Raw genomic sequence first — 15,598 nt, forward strand, 5'->3', positions numbered from 1 at the left:
ATTCAGCCATACTGAAGCTTACAGGCCACTGCAAGACAGTAAAGCACTCACAACCTAGACCCTGTTGATGAAGTCTGTTGGGAAAAGGACTTAATATTAACATACAGGGTCTCTTTAAGTTTATCCTCTTTCTCTATTGTGTTCTGCAGACTTTGTTTAACTTCTTAAGTCAAAGTAAAGTGGTGCTGATCTTCAATTGAAACAGAAACAGAGTAATTTGTGGAGAGATGGACATACTGAGGGAGAGAAAAGGGGGTGTGTTCGCTCTTCAAATAGAAGCTTCTGAGAGTTTCCACTTGACGGTTCTCCCTTTCATTGTGCATTAACTTAATGAGCATAAGTATTCAAATACACAGACCAGGACCTCTGTTAGCTCTCCCCCTCTCTCTTTCTAGTCTCCCCCTCCGTCTCTTTAAGACTCTACATTCTCGAGAGAAAGGCCAGTACATTCTAATGGCGAGCCTTAGGACACAGCAACAAGAGCACAACCACTTACAGAGAAAAAACAAGAATCCCCCCCCCGGGCCAGCTATGGAATGTCAGGCCAATTTGGAAGATATCATAGGACATTTGTAATGTCAATTTTTGTTTTCAGGTCAAAAATCAAAGGCAAACATGGTGGGTAACATTTGTCCATTACAGTGGAGGCAGGAACACCCCCTCCCGTCCTGAAAAACAGCTGCAGGGGACACTTCCTGTTTGCTAATGGTGCAAAATGTGTTCAAGTCAACCATGTCAAATTTTCTCTCCCTCTGCCCTCTGAATGGACAGCTGGGGTCGCAAAGATTTTCTCTTCTCTTGTCCACCGTCTCCCTTTTCCTCTATCCTCTGCGAGTGAGAGAAGCTCTTAGGCCCGCGACAGACAGACACCTCAGATCATGTCCCTGTCAGTGAGACGGAGGAGCATAGCTGATGGTAACCATAGGTGCATTCATCTGAGATCACAAGTACTTCCATGGAACAAAGCCAGCCAAGCCCTTTATCAGTCACCACCCCGTCCCTACCTGTTGTGTCTGTTCCCTTTTACTGAATACCGTTTTTTGCGTTTCAGATGTGCACGTCTTCTGAGCCCTCCTTTCATCTCGGGGTGCATGAGTCAAGGAGATATCTCCTGTCATTGCTCAACACCCAGGGGCGGCTGGCTGCACTGCGCTGTGCGGACTGACAAATGCCCCCAGGATCTATCACTTTCTTAATGTTCCTCAAAGCAGAGTTGACATGTGATGTGGAGTTAAAATGCCTTTGTGAAGTGCCGCGAAAATAAAGAAGAGAAGAGAAGGGAAGAGAAAAGAAGAGAAGGAGTGGTAAGGCAGGGTTAGAGCTTTTAGGCCTGGTTAACAGCAGCCGATCTTTAAGTGCATTCTTCCATCCTCTCCCTCTCTCTCCTTGTAGTGCTCTTAGGCTCAATCCTGGCCGGGGGCTGAGGTGACCTTTGACCTGGCTGGCCTGCCTAGCTACAGCCCTCTCGTTTGTTAGGGGCTTTATCCACTGACAAAGCAGGCAGGAAGTTGGCAGCCACCCAGCAGCCCCATGGGAGGATGACCATCAGCTAGCTCAGCTTACCGCTTATTACAGGATGGTGGGGCGCATGTGTGTTTGTCTGTGTGTGCACTGGCGTGTGTGCCCTTGTGCTTGCATGTGTACTTGCATACACTGTATGCCTGCATGCATGCATGTTTATAAACATGCTTGCAACTGCATGCATGTTCGACTGTAGCTGCACGCTTGTGTTTGCGCGCACGTGTAGCAGAAAGACAAAATCAGAGATGTGGATGACCTTTTTCTATTTTCGTGCCAGCAATTTTTACTATGCCAGCTAATAACACGCAAAGACTAGGCCTGGAAGCTACGGACGTCCCCTACTCCAAGCTAACCCGATCAGCTACGCATGTTAGCAACAATCAGGCAACCTTCCAGCCGCTGGACTCAGGGGACCCCAGCACACTTCAGTCTCTCTCTCTCTCTCTCTCTCTCTCTCTCTCTCTCTCTTCCTCCTCTGCAGCCTGTTCATCAGAGCGCTCAGAACAGCTCACTAAAACATTATATCATAAGACACTCCAGTTTCACTCTCGCCACTCCATAAAAGTCAGGTAATTCATACTTCATTTATATACCTTCCCATTAATAAAGCTGATGAACTTTTACTCCTTAAATCTAATGGGCCATTTTGCCGTGACTGCCAGGCGCTTGCCGTTTTCTCTCCGTCTCTCTCTTTCTGCATCTCCCCCTTCCTTCTGCTCTCCTGGAGAAAGCTACTCCACAGTCACTCAGCCACTGCTCACGTACAGTGTTTTATGAGTGAAGAAAGAAAGAGGAGGATTTAGAGATTTTTTTTTAGGCTTTTGACTGACCTCTGCCACAGACAAGCAGTGACACGAACCATATGGTGATTTCTCTCTCTCTCTCTCTCTCTCTCTCTACCTGGGTCTCTATCTGGGTGCAACACAGGGTCATTGACCTCCGGGCCTAGAGCAAGGCATGATGGCTCCCCAGCTCGGAGGCTGTTGACAAGCGTCTGTGTTCTTTTCAGCAACTCGTTGAACCACCCCCCCTACCCCGTCCCTTCTCTGGAATGTAACACAACCGCTCACTGAGGTAACCCAAGCCCCTCCCCTCTCCCATCCTTCATTTACAGAAAGGAAAAGAGACAGAGAGAGAGAAAGAGAGTGAAAGCAAGACCGACTGTGGGTGCGAGACAGCTGTCCCCCATCTCCCCATCTAACTCTTGCTCCCTCTCTATTTCTCGTCCTCTCTTTAGATTTGCTTCTAGCCAACTGCCTGTGGAATAATTAATGATGCAATTGAGTCGAGGAGAGGACTCTGACCAGCAGGGGCCGTTCCTGAATGCCTGGGTAGCCGTTTTATGGAAGACCGGAAAATAGAAAGAGAGAAAGACAAGGCGAGATAGATAGGCAGAGGAAGGGAGAGTCATAAAACAGTCAGACAGTGCGAAACAGAGATTGTTAATAGGCTGTTCCCCAACAAGCCTAAACCCATTCTTTCTTTCTGTTTTCGTCCCCTCTAGTCTAATCCTCCATCCCCATCCCCCCTCGCCTCTCCTCCATCCTGATGGCAGGATTGGGGGGCCTGACCTGTCTGGTGATTGATGGTAATGTCTCAGGAAGTCATTTTCCCCAACAGCACCCCGCCGCCTTTCACCAGGCCTGGTGCAGAGGTGAGCCCATCACATGGACGCTTTTAACTCTTTGCTCACTCTGCCGCCCTGGCCTCCCTGATCAGAGTATCTCACGCAGCTTCATCCCCTTCTCCCTCCACACTGCACCCTATAACAAACACAAACCCTGAGCCCCCTTCTTCTGACACCACGGCCAGGGTGAGATTGTTGGTGACGCAAGATTCTAAAAGTTTACAGAGCAGTGAAAACAAGCGTATGTTGGCAAAAAAACACAGGCCATCTTGAAGTGGATCTGCCAAGTGGCCCCTAATTCAGGTTGCTGGGGATGGATCCCCACGACTCCATTACTGTCAGCGCTTACCACCTCCATTATGGCAATTAGGTCGTGGTTCCAACACTAGGAATGCTTTGCTATGCTCTGGAATTGCTAACATCTGCCGTGTCTCCGCTCAATGTGTCAGAGCAGAGTTGTCTTTTCTTAAACACACATCTTTTTACAGTCACACTCTCCACTCTCTCTCTCGTCTCTTTTTCCCCCCCATTTCTTCAACACTGCTCTCCACATTTATTTTCTTAATTCGACTCAAACTGTGCCTTAAAGAGATCCCTCTCTGTTTGAGTCCAAATAACCTAAAATGATCCGTGAAGAGCCTTGCGGTTCTTGTTTTCAATAGGCTTCATTAGTTTTTAATATCTAGCCGAGGAACGGAGGGGAAAATGGCATAGAGATAATCAATGGAAAGGGGCTGGTAGCCTATTAATCTCCCCCAAAGGATTGTGGGTTAATACACGCTCTTGCACAGGCAAACATGGCTGTGTGGTGAACACATCTGTCTGCCTGGATGGGTTACTTAATGAAACAGCCAGCGTTTGGCTGCTGGGATGGATATCGTTCCCCCAGTGAAAAATGAGTTCTCTCTCCCACTACGCTGAGCCACACATGATAGGGCCCCTTTCTATTCACTGGAGACCTGACTGTGTCCCCCTGTGAGAGCAGCTTAAACAATGAGGGTGCCGGGCAGGACAGGCAACGCATGGCCACTAGAGCAAGTCCTCATGGAGATCATATCAGGGAACCCTAATGTGAACAAGAGGCTGACTGATCTGGGAATGAGAGAAGACAGAGAAAGACTAGGAGGGTAGTAGTACAGTAGGCAGATAAAGAACAAGGGAGGGTAGAGATGAAGGCTGAGCCACCTGGGATAGATAAGCAGGCTCAATGTGTGTGAGTGACAGTGTTTTTTGTCTGAAAACGTTGCCGTGTGTACCAGATTCTATGCATGTGTGTGTGTGTACAAGCATTCTTGCCTATCTACCAGGACGTGTGTGTTATGCGTGTGTATTCCGACAGTGTCGGAGGTGACCCCTGGTCAGGGAGTCCTGTAACAGGAGCTCACCGCCGGTTCTGCGAGCTCTCCTCTCAGTGCGCTAAACAGCCACCTGAAGACAGGATTAGCCATTGTGACCCGGCCCTAGAGGTAACCGAGATACACCTCCGGGGACAGACGTGAAACACACACTGTCACGTGTTGCAGAGACGGGGCCAGGTGGGAGGAGACGGACGCAGAGGGAGATAGAGGTTAAAAAATGAATAAAAAATAAGCTGTAAAATGGAGACCTGGCAGGATTGGTGGTGGCGGGGATTGTAAGGACATCTATAAGAGGATGAATGCAAGTAGGATACAGTGTGATGCCGAGCAAGCTAAGGTGAAGGTGTCGGCGGCGTTTGCTGTTGTCTCGCAAAAAACAAAGAATCAGAGCGTAAGAGGATCGGGCGACCTAACTCTGTGCCTTGAGCTGGCGGAGATTTGTGCCTGCAAAGAGATTGATGCCCGTCAGCCTGTCTATGACTCAACTCTGACAGCATGCATGCATGTGTGTTTCCGTGTGCACATACAAAGTGTACGTGCTGTGACAAATGAGCTGTGCTTAATACGCGGCTGATTATGCGAGCTGCTGGTGCCCTAAACCCCTTTGAACTTGTAATTGCCCCTGGTTTCAGCAATGAACATTAAGGAGGATTCACAAACGTGTGGCTAATTGCACATTTGCCCCCCTTTTTCATTTCTTCATCTTCGTGCTGGATGAGAACGAGCGAAAGGAGGAGCAGGAGTAGTAGTAGGAGGATGAGAGCCAAGGAGGAGGTTCGGGTTGGGAGGCACACACTGCTGTTGTCGCCCTCTATATCTAAATAATTGTACAAGCTGGTTTATGGGCTTTAGAGAGGTGCTTTGTGTGTCAGTCGCTGCAGGCCTGGGGATATAGGAGCCTAGCTTCCCCATGATCAATATTCAGAGAGATTCACATCTGGAGCGAAGGCCTGCTCTGCTCAGATTTGGATTCATATATATTTAATTTTTTCTTCTTTTTATTTGATTTTCTTTCTTTGGTTCTCGTCTTCCTCTACCCATCTGCTTTTTCTTATCAGCATGTGGTGCAGCTATTTTTGATACAAGGGTTGCTATCTATCGCACATGCTCATCTGTATAGCCTTACATGATCTTAGGGGGATGTGGCTGCAGAGAAATTCAGAGGTTTGAAGTGAATGAGGTCGGCTCTACGTGGAGAACAGACACTGACAACACACGGCTCAATATATATGCTAGGCAAAACTGCTGGAGCAATGGAGCATTCTGGGTAAATCGCTGCGGCCAGGGAGGGTCCACTGAGGCTAGTGGAGGGGGAAGAGTCGGGGAAAGGAGCAACAAATTGACCCGCTCAGCCTCAGTCTTTGATGTGGACTCGGCTCTCTCTTAAAAAACAGTCCACATGTTCAGAGAGGGAAAGAGCGCGGATATCAATGGGGAGGAAAATGAAAAGGTGAGGAAGTAGGGGGAAGAGGTGAGAACAAGAGACATGGCTCCCAGTTATAAGGACCCCACTGTGCAAGAATCCCGCTACTGCCCCTGGACTGAGCGCTGGGCAAAACAAAAGCATGCATTTGAGAGCGGTAGGAGGGGAGCGGAGAAAAATCACACAAAATGGCAGGAGTGGGATTTGGTGCAACCAGGGTCCCATGACAAACCAAACAGAGAAACGCCAGGTCTGTTTTTGATTTCTACTCAATGCCTCCATCCCCATTCCTTTTCTGTTTCCTTGCCTCCCTCCCTTTCTTTAGCCTGGTTTGCCGTTTCCACAATTGTGCTGCTCCTTTTCCCTTATTCTTCTCTTGGTGTGAGATGAATATCAAAGCAACGCTGGGGCAGCTTGGAGACCTGCAGCAGAATCTCATTGGCCTCAATGGTCCCCCCCAGCATGCAGCAGCCACCGTTCTAGCAGCGCTTGCCACAACCCCGCAATCAACCGTGGGGGGATGAAGCTAGCCTGCAGGGCGGTACCCCTGGAAGGCTAAGGGGTAATTTAAGGAAACTAGCTGTAAGATGCGAAACCAAAATCCTCTTATACATTTTGTTATGAGTAAGATAACCCCAAAAGTGTAGAAAAGGGAAACCAGCACAGAATCAGCTACCACCATCTTAATAACCTTGGTTTTCCACCGGGTGTGCGTACACTATCACAGACTACCTTGCGGGGTCCCATATTACACATGACGTCATTCAGCCTTACTTCCCATAGCGTGAGCTCAGCCAGGTCCGAGCCGACGGATCAGTGTTATGACTACAGCTGCAGCGGATTGCGCTGCTGAAGGCAGGGAAACGTTGCCGGGCTGGGGCTTATTCTCAGCAGAGCACAGGGCCTTAAAGAGGTCTCATCGGCTTTGTGCATGTGTGGTTTTGGGGGAGTCTCTCAATGTTCAGAGCTGTGAGTTTATAAATCTGACTTCCCTCCACAGACCTAGCCCTGTTTGTATTCTGCTGCGGTCAAGGCATGTGCAGTCACCTCTGCAGGGGTCGGTCAAACTCATGCTGCGCTCCCGGTCTTCCATGAAGACACCGAAAAACGCACATCCACTCTCCTTCTTTGTTTCCCCTTGCTGTTGTCTTACTGGAGGATATGTTGCAGGTTGCTCTTTTATTTTCTTTGGCAAACACTGTGGAGATTCACACAGCGTAATCACCTCCATGCAGTGGGAATGTGTCGTAAACAGTCCCTCAGCGAAAGCACTAATTTCTGCTACTTCATTAAACAAGCTGCATTAAGATGCAAACAGCAGGAATGCAAATTAACGGGGAGGGAGGGAAAAGCCAGGAAACTTGAGGTAGAGGGAGGAGAAGTGTCGGGGTCGCGCAGGTACGATAGCACAACGCTAATCTTGTGGATAAACAAGCCTATGGGAAGGAAACGGCAAACACGTCTGCTCTTTTCACAAGCACACACAGACTGTACGGCATGCAAGGTTAACGTGCCATGCTTTATATGTCGGCGGATTCCACGTGGGGTTAGTTGGCTTTGAAGTGGAACTATGACAGATCTGGATTATGGGGCAAAGTGTAAAGGTCCGATGTCGGAGCATGAAACGAATTAGGGCTACGAATAACACTAAACATCTGGAACGGCTACCTACTATGCCAAAGCACACTGTAAACAAGGCTTTAGTCAGCCACAGAGCTGTGACATACTAACACTGGGATATTACCGCACGATGGCAAAGTCGATGCGGCCAGTCATATAATTATACAGCCTGTGAAAATTGGAAGCCACTGTATCCCGCTTCTAAACTTTCCCACTGTTTTTTGCTCTCTCCCTCGAACAAAAAAAGCAGGGGTAAAGTATTTGTTCGTGAGTTTTAACAAGGAAAGGGAGAATTCTTGTGTAAAATAAAGAATTTCCTGAGAATCTTTTCACTGTATAGCGTCTGGAGTGTCTGGGTCTGAGCGTCTTTCCCCCGTGAGGTCTGTCCGTGCTGTGGGAGCCCTTCTGTGATGGCCCGGCTGGGGACGAACAGATGGCAGGCTGAGGTGGCTTGTGTCTCTGTTTTCCAGGGTCGCTGAGCAGCAACATTAGAACACAGTGACTAGACAATAGCTAGGCACCAAACACCCCCCCCCCCCTAAATATCTCCTTCAGAGTCATTATCAATGACTTTCAATGTGTCCCGAGCTAAACATCCCCAAACTACCCTGTCATATTGTCACTAACGCCTGTTTTGTAAACACGCGCACAAAGTAATCGGTGTTGTCACAAAAGTAATGTGATGACTCTTTTTCCAGCGTCTCCCACCGATAGTCACACATTTGGGCAGCGGCACTGAACCAAACTGTCGCCTGGGTTGCTACGGGTGACTGGAGAGCTGACTTTTGGGCTCCGAGGCAAACGAGCACATGACAGATTAGTGTGTGGGCCTCCTCCAGGATCCCACCTCTGTGACCCTTAGGAGCCCCCTCTTTACCCCCTCCTCACCCTTGCTCTTACCCCTACTAACCCTCACCACCCTCTCCCTCCCTCCTTTGGCTTTGTCTCCACCCTCTCTTCATCAAACGCACACAACACGCTAAGATGGTGGAAAGCAAACAGTGTACACCACTGACACACAGTCGGCTCTTTGTAACATTTATGACTTTCATTTTTCAAACTGACGTAAGTGCACTAACAAATTATACATGTTTTATTGTATTTTTTTAAATTTATTTATAAAACAACGACAATTATTTGGCCATGTATACTGAAAAGAGGGCACCGGCAACTACGGCATAAACAGCTTTCAGCAGTTGAGTGTAAAAGGAGAAAGGGCTTGGGTATTCCAAACTGTTTGCAGATGTGTGTCTCCACCAGTTAAATGCTACTTGTACTGGAACAACACACGAGGATTAGAAGGACTAGAGGACGCTGAAACAAAACTGGGGATCCTACAGAGCTGACTGTTTAGTCTACTCCAACAACATGCCCTCTCTTTTTGAGGGATGGACCTGTACACATGTTTATCGTATGGGACAAACATCCGTTGCCAGGGTTTGGCCTTGCCTGCGCTCAATGTCTTGTGAATGACCCGAGCTGGCTCTTTTATGTGCATCTATAAAGGGCGGTCGAGAGAGCGGCTAGGAGGGCTCGACCTGACGATGACACCCTGTTGTCATGGAGACTAATGCTATGTTGGGCTGGGACTGGGGGCGAGGGGGGGGGGGGGGGGTTAGCCACTGTCACTAGTGTCTAATGATGTTTGCAGCACAATGCACTCATCTCCTCGCAAAGTGTGATGTGTCCTCACTCTGGTTAACGCCTGTATTAACATGGCATCTTTTGAGCTGCTGTGAGTGTTCTTCCAGGTAAATATATATATATATATATATATATATATATATATATATATATATATATATATATATATATATATATATATATATATATATATATATATATATATATACATATATATATATGTATATATATGTATATATATGTATATATATACATATATATACATATATATATATATGTATATATATATGTATATATATATACATATATATATATATACATATATATATATATATATGTATATATATATATATATATGTTCCCTTATTATAAATGTAATAATACATTTTTGTGTGAGTCAATACTTATTGACACAGCTATTTCTAAATACCATCTAATCATGAACATTTCCCATCTGAATATAGTTCTACTGCTCACAGTCCAAGGACTTTCCAAATGACCGAGGGATATATCACTTCCTTTCAAGGAGCCCAGGGGACCAATACACCTGGCTTAGCAGCTTAACAGAATTTCACCAAACACCCAGGCCAAAGGGTGGCCCGGCACAAAACCTGAGACGCTTGATGCTTGAGAGGGCTACCTTCTTACTCATCTGACTGACCACTCACCCCCTCTCCCTCCCTTCCCTCCCTCCTTTCTAGCTAACGCACAGACACGTGTGCCAGCCCTCATCTGGCCTGGTTTGCCCTCCTAAAGTCCCCTATTTATTTTCATAGGTGTTTGAGGGTTTACACTAGTCAAAAGACAAGGCCAGAGCCCAGAGTGGTATCTTTGTATCGGAGTGCTTCCTGTTTTCATTGCGTGGCCGACCCTTGTCTTTACAGGGGGTGAGCAAGGGCTAGCAGGGGGCTAGCAGTAGGGGGGAGGGGGAAGGAAGGCCAGGGGCGCCAAGGAGCTAATTGCAGATTTTAGAGTTTGCTTTGCCCCCCAAAAGAGGGCATCACCTTGTGCAAGAATAAGAAAAAACATCCCTGCCTCTCCATTCCTCTGCCTGCCACACACTCTTTTCACTTCTCTTAGTCTCACGTTACCCTTTTCTACCTCTTCCTCTCCTGAATTTTGTGGTCCATGCTTTTGAAGTGCAGTAGAAATTTTACCGCCTAACAGTGAAGTTTACCTTTCTTATAACATAATCTCCCCGTAGTATTGAAAAGCTTACACCAACAGTCTGGGATTTACCTTCCACTAATGTGGCTGGAAGACATCCAGAAACTCCTGGGGAGGGAGGAGGGTATTAGAGAGAGAAAGAGAGGGAGGGAGGACAGAAGGAGGCAGTGGAGAGACAGTCTGACCCTCTTCTGCCAGCTAACACCAGCTGATCTGTCCTGCCGTTTGCCAATTACATATGGGGCATTTAAGGTTGCCAGCTCACGTGCTCTCCAGTGCATGTGCATACGGGATCAACATTCTCCACACAGTAATTGTGGAATCTTTCCATATTTTGTGAGATCTCAATTGCGCCAAAAACCTGTATTTTCCCCTCAGCTGGAATGTTGGCATGGTAGGCTTGATGGTTACTTTCTAGAAGTGACTGTCATGAAGAAGACCATCTTGTGATTTCTCCCAAGAGAGTGTGAGGTCAGAGTGAAGCAAGGGAGGGTGGGAGGGGAGAGGGCAATTTTGTTATACTGAATCCAAAAGCCAACAGTTGTTACTATTGGCCCGTGTTGTTTTTCTGTGTGCGAAGGGGGGGGGGGGGGGGGGGGGGGTCCTGTCCTTTTGAGCTTTTCAGAAGATGTGACAATAGCTGGATGTTGAGAACATATGTAGAGAGACCCCTGTGGCTCATAGAAGAGGAGCTCCATGCTGGCCCCGCAGTTTGAGGAAAATACAAGGCCGCTCCTTTCACTCCTCACCCCTCAGTTAATGAATGCATGAATGGCAGAATGCCGCTATAGGCCATTCAGGGGCCAAAGTCCCCAAGAATTCACCCTTGCACAAACGCATCCAGCAATGGCAAATACATTTACTTAACAAATTAAAAGAAAGGAGATTGGCTAATGTGTGTGTGTGTGTGTGTGTGTGTGTGTGTGTGTGTGTGTGTGTGTGTGTGTGTGTGTGTGTGTGTGTGTGAGAGAGAGAGTGAGTGGGAGAGAGAGTTTATGGGTGGGAGAATTGGATGGTGAGAGGGGGATAATTCAATTAGTCCTCAGTAGAGAAATGAAGGCAGGTTAAAAGGGAGGGATTATTATTTGTACAAGACTGGCCAGGGCTTTCCACAAAAGAAAGAAATAAAGATTGGAGAGAACATCTACAAGCAGGGGATGTGATAAAGGAGAGCGGGACAGAGAAGAAGAGGGCCCTGAAAGCTCTGCCTGAATTAACCAGCTCTTTGAAAAATGCCCCCCCCCCTTTCCTTTCCACTCTTTCAATTCAATTTTAAAACAACTCTAAAGAAAATTGTTGGCGACTCTTCCAAAAGCTCTGTATGCGTCTTTCTCTCTGCATCTTTTGCAGATGGGAGCGCTGAAGCTGTGTGAAGCTTGAAAGATGACAAATCAAGGGGAAGTATTTAGTCTTAACTTACATAGCATGTGTTCTTGTAATCTGTGCATGGCAATATGAACGCATGCATACAGTACAAACCTAAACACAATAAATTCCACTTCAATAAAACATTTAGTCTCTGTTGTTTGACCCTCGTCATACACAAACGAGGCATTCAAGCTCAGCGGAGGAGAAGGGCCCAAAGCTACAAAAAAATCCTCCCTCCCTCCCTCCCTCCCTCCCTCCCTCCCTCCCCTCTGCCTCTGAATGAAGCCTGGTCTGCGCGGTTTGGTGAGAGGTCTCCAGTCAGGGAGCGATGGAGCTGTGAACAGCTGTGAAGTCATTTTGATAATGATGAGAATAATAAGCACGCGGACTGGCGTGGTGGAGCCGCTAAGGCCTGCGAGGCTCAGGGCTTTGCTGTTGCAGCTTCACTGCTCCTGAATAGATAAAAGTGATTAAAGCACTCCTGATTATCCCTGACCAATATGTAATGGATTTACAGCCCTTTCAATTAGGCCGTGTTTGCTGGCCACACATTACTTGGGCATTTACAGGGGATTTGGGCAGGGGGTGGGGGGTAGGTGGGCATTGGTAAGGGGGGGTACAGGGTGCACAGGGGCCACCTGACCCGCTTAAATATGTGGATGATCCATAAGGCTGTAGCTCCAAACTAAGTCTTCTCTACTTTCTCTCTCTCTTCTTTTACGTCTCCCTTCCCCCTACATTGTCCCTCCATCTCTGGGAGCAGAGCAGCTTATGTGTCCTGGCGTGGCCACCTCCTCCTGAAATCTGACCTGTGTTGCAAAATCAATACAGCCTGATGTTCTGATAATGTCCTGACATTAGCGAGGGTGGGGGGACATGTGGTGCGTCCCCTTATAACACGACACACACCGATAGCCGGACAGAAAAGCGGACTGACGCGTACAGAAAACAGCGAAGCAAAGAGTGTTCGTTTGACCACGTAGGCTTGAATTACTGTTGTATTTGAATTTTTAATCCATGTAGCATCGCTGTGTTGAGTGAAGTGAATGAGCCGGTGTCAGAGCTGTCCGTCTGAACTGTTTGGCAAACAAACTATTCTCTCTAAGCTGTGGAATATGAATATTTTAGCATTTACCCTCTCAACCTCAAACAGTTTGTCAAAAGATGCATTTTTCAGACATAATATCGCTGTGGGCCTAGAAATGTGTACCCATATCCATCTTTACACCTACACAGGAGTTACTGCAAGGGATAACAAAATGATGTGTACTCAACCTTTACACAATCATTCTCCACTAACTATCATTCCTTCTCTTAATCTGCCACAGAAAAAAAGAAAACATTCTTCTTCAGGCCAAACAAACAGTGCACCTCATATTGGAGTAAATGTCATGGATTGTCGGGCCATCTCCCCCTCAGAGTGTGCTGAGCGGAGTAAACAGTCCAAACTGATGAGATTGACCTGGCCACTGTGTCCTTCTGACAGGTGGCTGACAGGTGAGCATCACAGCGCAGCCGCCACTCACTCCCTTGCTTCCTCAGTAACGACCATGTGACAGGTGTGTGTGTGTGTGTGTGTGTGTGTGTGTGTGTGTGCGTTTCTATCTGGGTTATTTTCATACATGTCTATCTCCAAAAGTAATGGCTGTGCTTACCGTGAGATGCTGGAACAGCCACGCCCTCATGATGTTAGTGGCCACCTTGGGGAAAATGCCACGCTTTTTCTGCCTCTTCTTCTCCTTGTCGGGATCATCGTCGTCTCCTGTGCCAGGCGATGCAACGCTGTTGTCTAAGCCATCTCCTGGACGGAAACAAAACCAGGGGTTAAATAACATCCCAGACAACAACAATGACTCAGAATACAGTACAATAAGATAAAAAAAAAAAGAATTCTCTGAGCTGCAACAGAAGTACACGTTTAAGGCTTGTGAAAAATGGATAAATGGACAAATACCACAGATACAAAGGAACTCAAAAGCGCTGCACTGAGGCCTAGAGAATCCCTGCAGCAACGCCAGTGTTGTGTAGTGAAGATATGGAGGTAGGGGGATTTAAATGGCCTTAGAGGAAGGCCTGTACGGCGAGTGAGGGGTTTACGGAGAGGCCTAGCAGAGTTGTTCTATACCCCAGAGCACGGGAGAGGGGAATAGGGGTTAATGACTGTAATATTATGGTCGGATGCTGAAACACGAGGTTTCCTCATTCCAGTTCTACAGTAGGAGGCGGAGGAAAGAAAAAAAATAGAGCGAGATGACAAAAAAAGAGGACAAGGAGCCTTCAAGTACAGTAGAGGCTCGCACTCATGTCATTAATTCAATTAAATTTGCATGCTTGACATAATGTAGAGCTTTTTTTTTTCCATCTCTTGAAGAGAGCCAAAGGGGACAGGACGCAGCTATGCGGGCACACGCAGTACATTCGTAAATCATGTTGCGTGCACAGACACACACTCGCAGACAAACAAAACTCAAAAGGAGTTGATAATTCACGGCATCCAGTTGAGACGCACGAGTATTAAAGTAGGGATGTGATTTGGGGTGGTTCATTGTTGCACTTCGATGCACATAATGGACTCGTCTGCCTCCCCCACCCCACCCCAAGCCCCGACTCCCTTAGTCCTCCTCTCCCACTCCCTTCCCTTGCAGCAACCCCTCCCCATTCCGCCACAAGATTAGCATGACAGGCCAGCGGCGGCTTCGCCTGCATTAATGTCCGTCAGTGTTTGATTTCAAGAGGAAAAACATGCACATAACCCAGGCACGATTTCTCCTTTAAATCAAAGTTTCCATCTTTGTCCCTTGCCTTTTTCTTGTTCCTCTTCCCCAGCATTAATTGTGCATTAGCAAAAGTGATTTACTTTTAACAGTCATAGTTATTTTTTCTTGCCCCCGGGCACAAATGCCTTGAAAGCCTTCCTTGAGGGCATCTAAATTATGTATCTGAAAAACTCCTCCAGTAAGGCAGAGAAGGACCCTGACATTCTCAAAATTCAGACTCGCATGTCCTACTGTTTTTGGGGAGGCATCAATCACAGCCACCTATACAAGCCTTAATCTCGCATAAATATTTGAACTAATAACATTAAAAAGGGGGAAGAAAAAGGATCCGATGGTGTAATCAAATGCAAAATAAATGAAGACTACAAGGACAGCAGGGGCCCTCGCTTCTAACTACTTTCCCTACTTTCCTTGTCCTCCCCCTTGTTTTTTCTTCTCTCTCTGTCTTTCTTTTCTTTCAGGTGCACAGTGTTTTCCTTCCACATCATTAGCGCAGAGCCACACGAAAGAGGAAAACAGAGAAGTGCCGACTTTGCGCTCCCTGTGTGAAGTTAAAGAAGCAACGGCCCCTCTGAAGGACATATGGGACCGGGGACACAGACTAGTGGGTGTTGTAATTGTAGAATGGGCATTCATTAGTGGCAAATGCCGTAAATCCCAGGCTAAGTACGAATCCTTGTTCAGGAAAGCCTAAAACAATAAACTTTGGTCTGGCCATAGCCCTACCCTGGCTGTGAGGGGCTTCCTGAGAAATGCGACCCAGACGGAAGTCAAGTCTTAACTCCCCCAGTTTGCTTCCAAACTTCAATAACAACAACTAGTGAGCTGTGAATTTTAACCACCCTCCCCTTGTTTCTGTGCTTTTGAGCTTCACTGAATAATGTTGATACACAGTTTAGTTGTTTGTTTGTGTTGATTTTCGAGCAAGTCTCCAAATCCCTCTCCTGCTGTGAGCAGTCAGGCTCATCCAATGGAACCACACAGTGGCCAAAAGGCTGGCAGATTAATTTTATTGACGTTTCCATTTTCACTGCAATGCGATAGCCTCCCCCCTGGCCAGGGCCAGAGCGACCCGTGCGTATTTACAGACTGA

The 15,598-nt window shown here is 47.1% G+C and overlaps 1 protein-coding gene across 4 annotated transcripts in view; it reads right to left on the reverse strand.

Moving 5' to 3' along the window:
• Positions 1-15,598, reverse strand: part of meis2a (Meis homeobox 2a) — a 79,314-nt gene that overhangs the window by 33,024 nt on the left and 30,692 nt on the right. For 3 of the 4 annotated variants that reach the window (XM_079287066.1, XM_079287065.1, XM_079287063.1), the window contains exon 8: positions 13,384-13,529. In XM_079287066.1, coding sequence (XP_079143192.1) covers positions 13,384-13,529 — 146 coding nt within the window. The remainder of the gene's footprint in view (positions 1-13,383; positions 13,530-15,598) is intronic. The other variant, XM_079287064.1, reaches the window with a different exon arrangement.

This window comes from Melanostigma gelatinosum, assembly GCF_949748355.1.
Source record: "Melanostigma gelatinosum genome assembly, chromosome: 16".
Lineage (NCBI taxonomy): Eukaryota > Metazoa > Chordata > Actinopteri > Perciformes > Zoarcidae > Melanostigma > Melanostigma gelatinosum.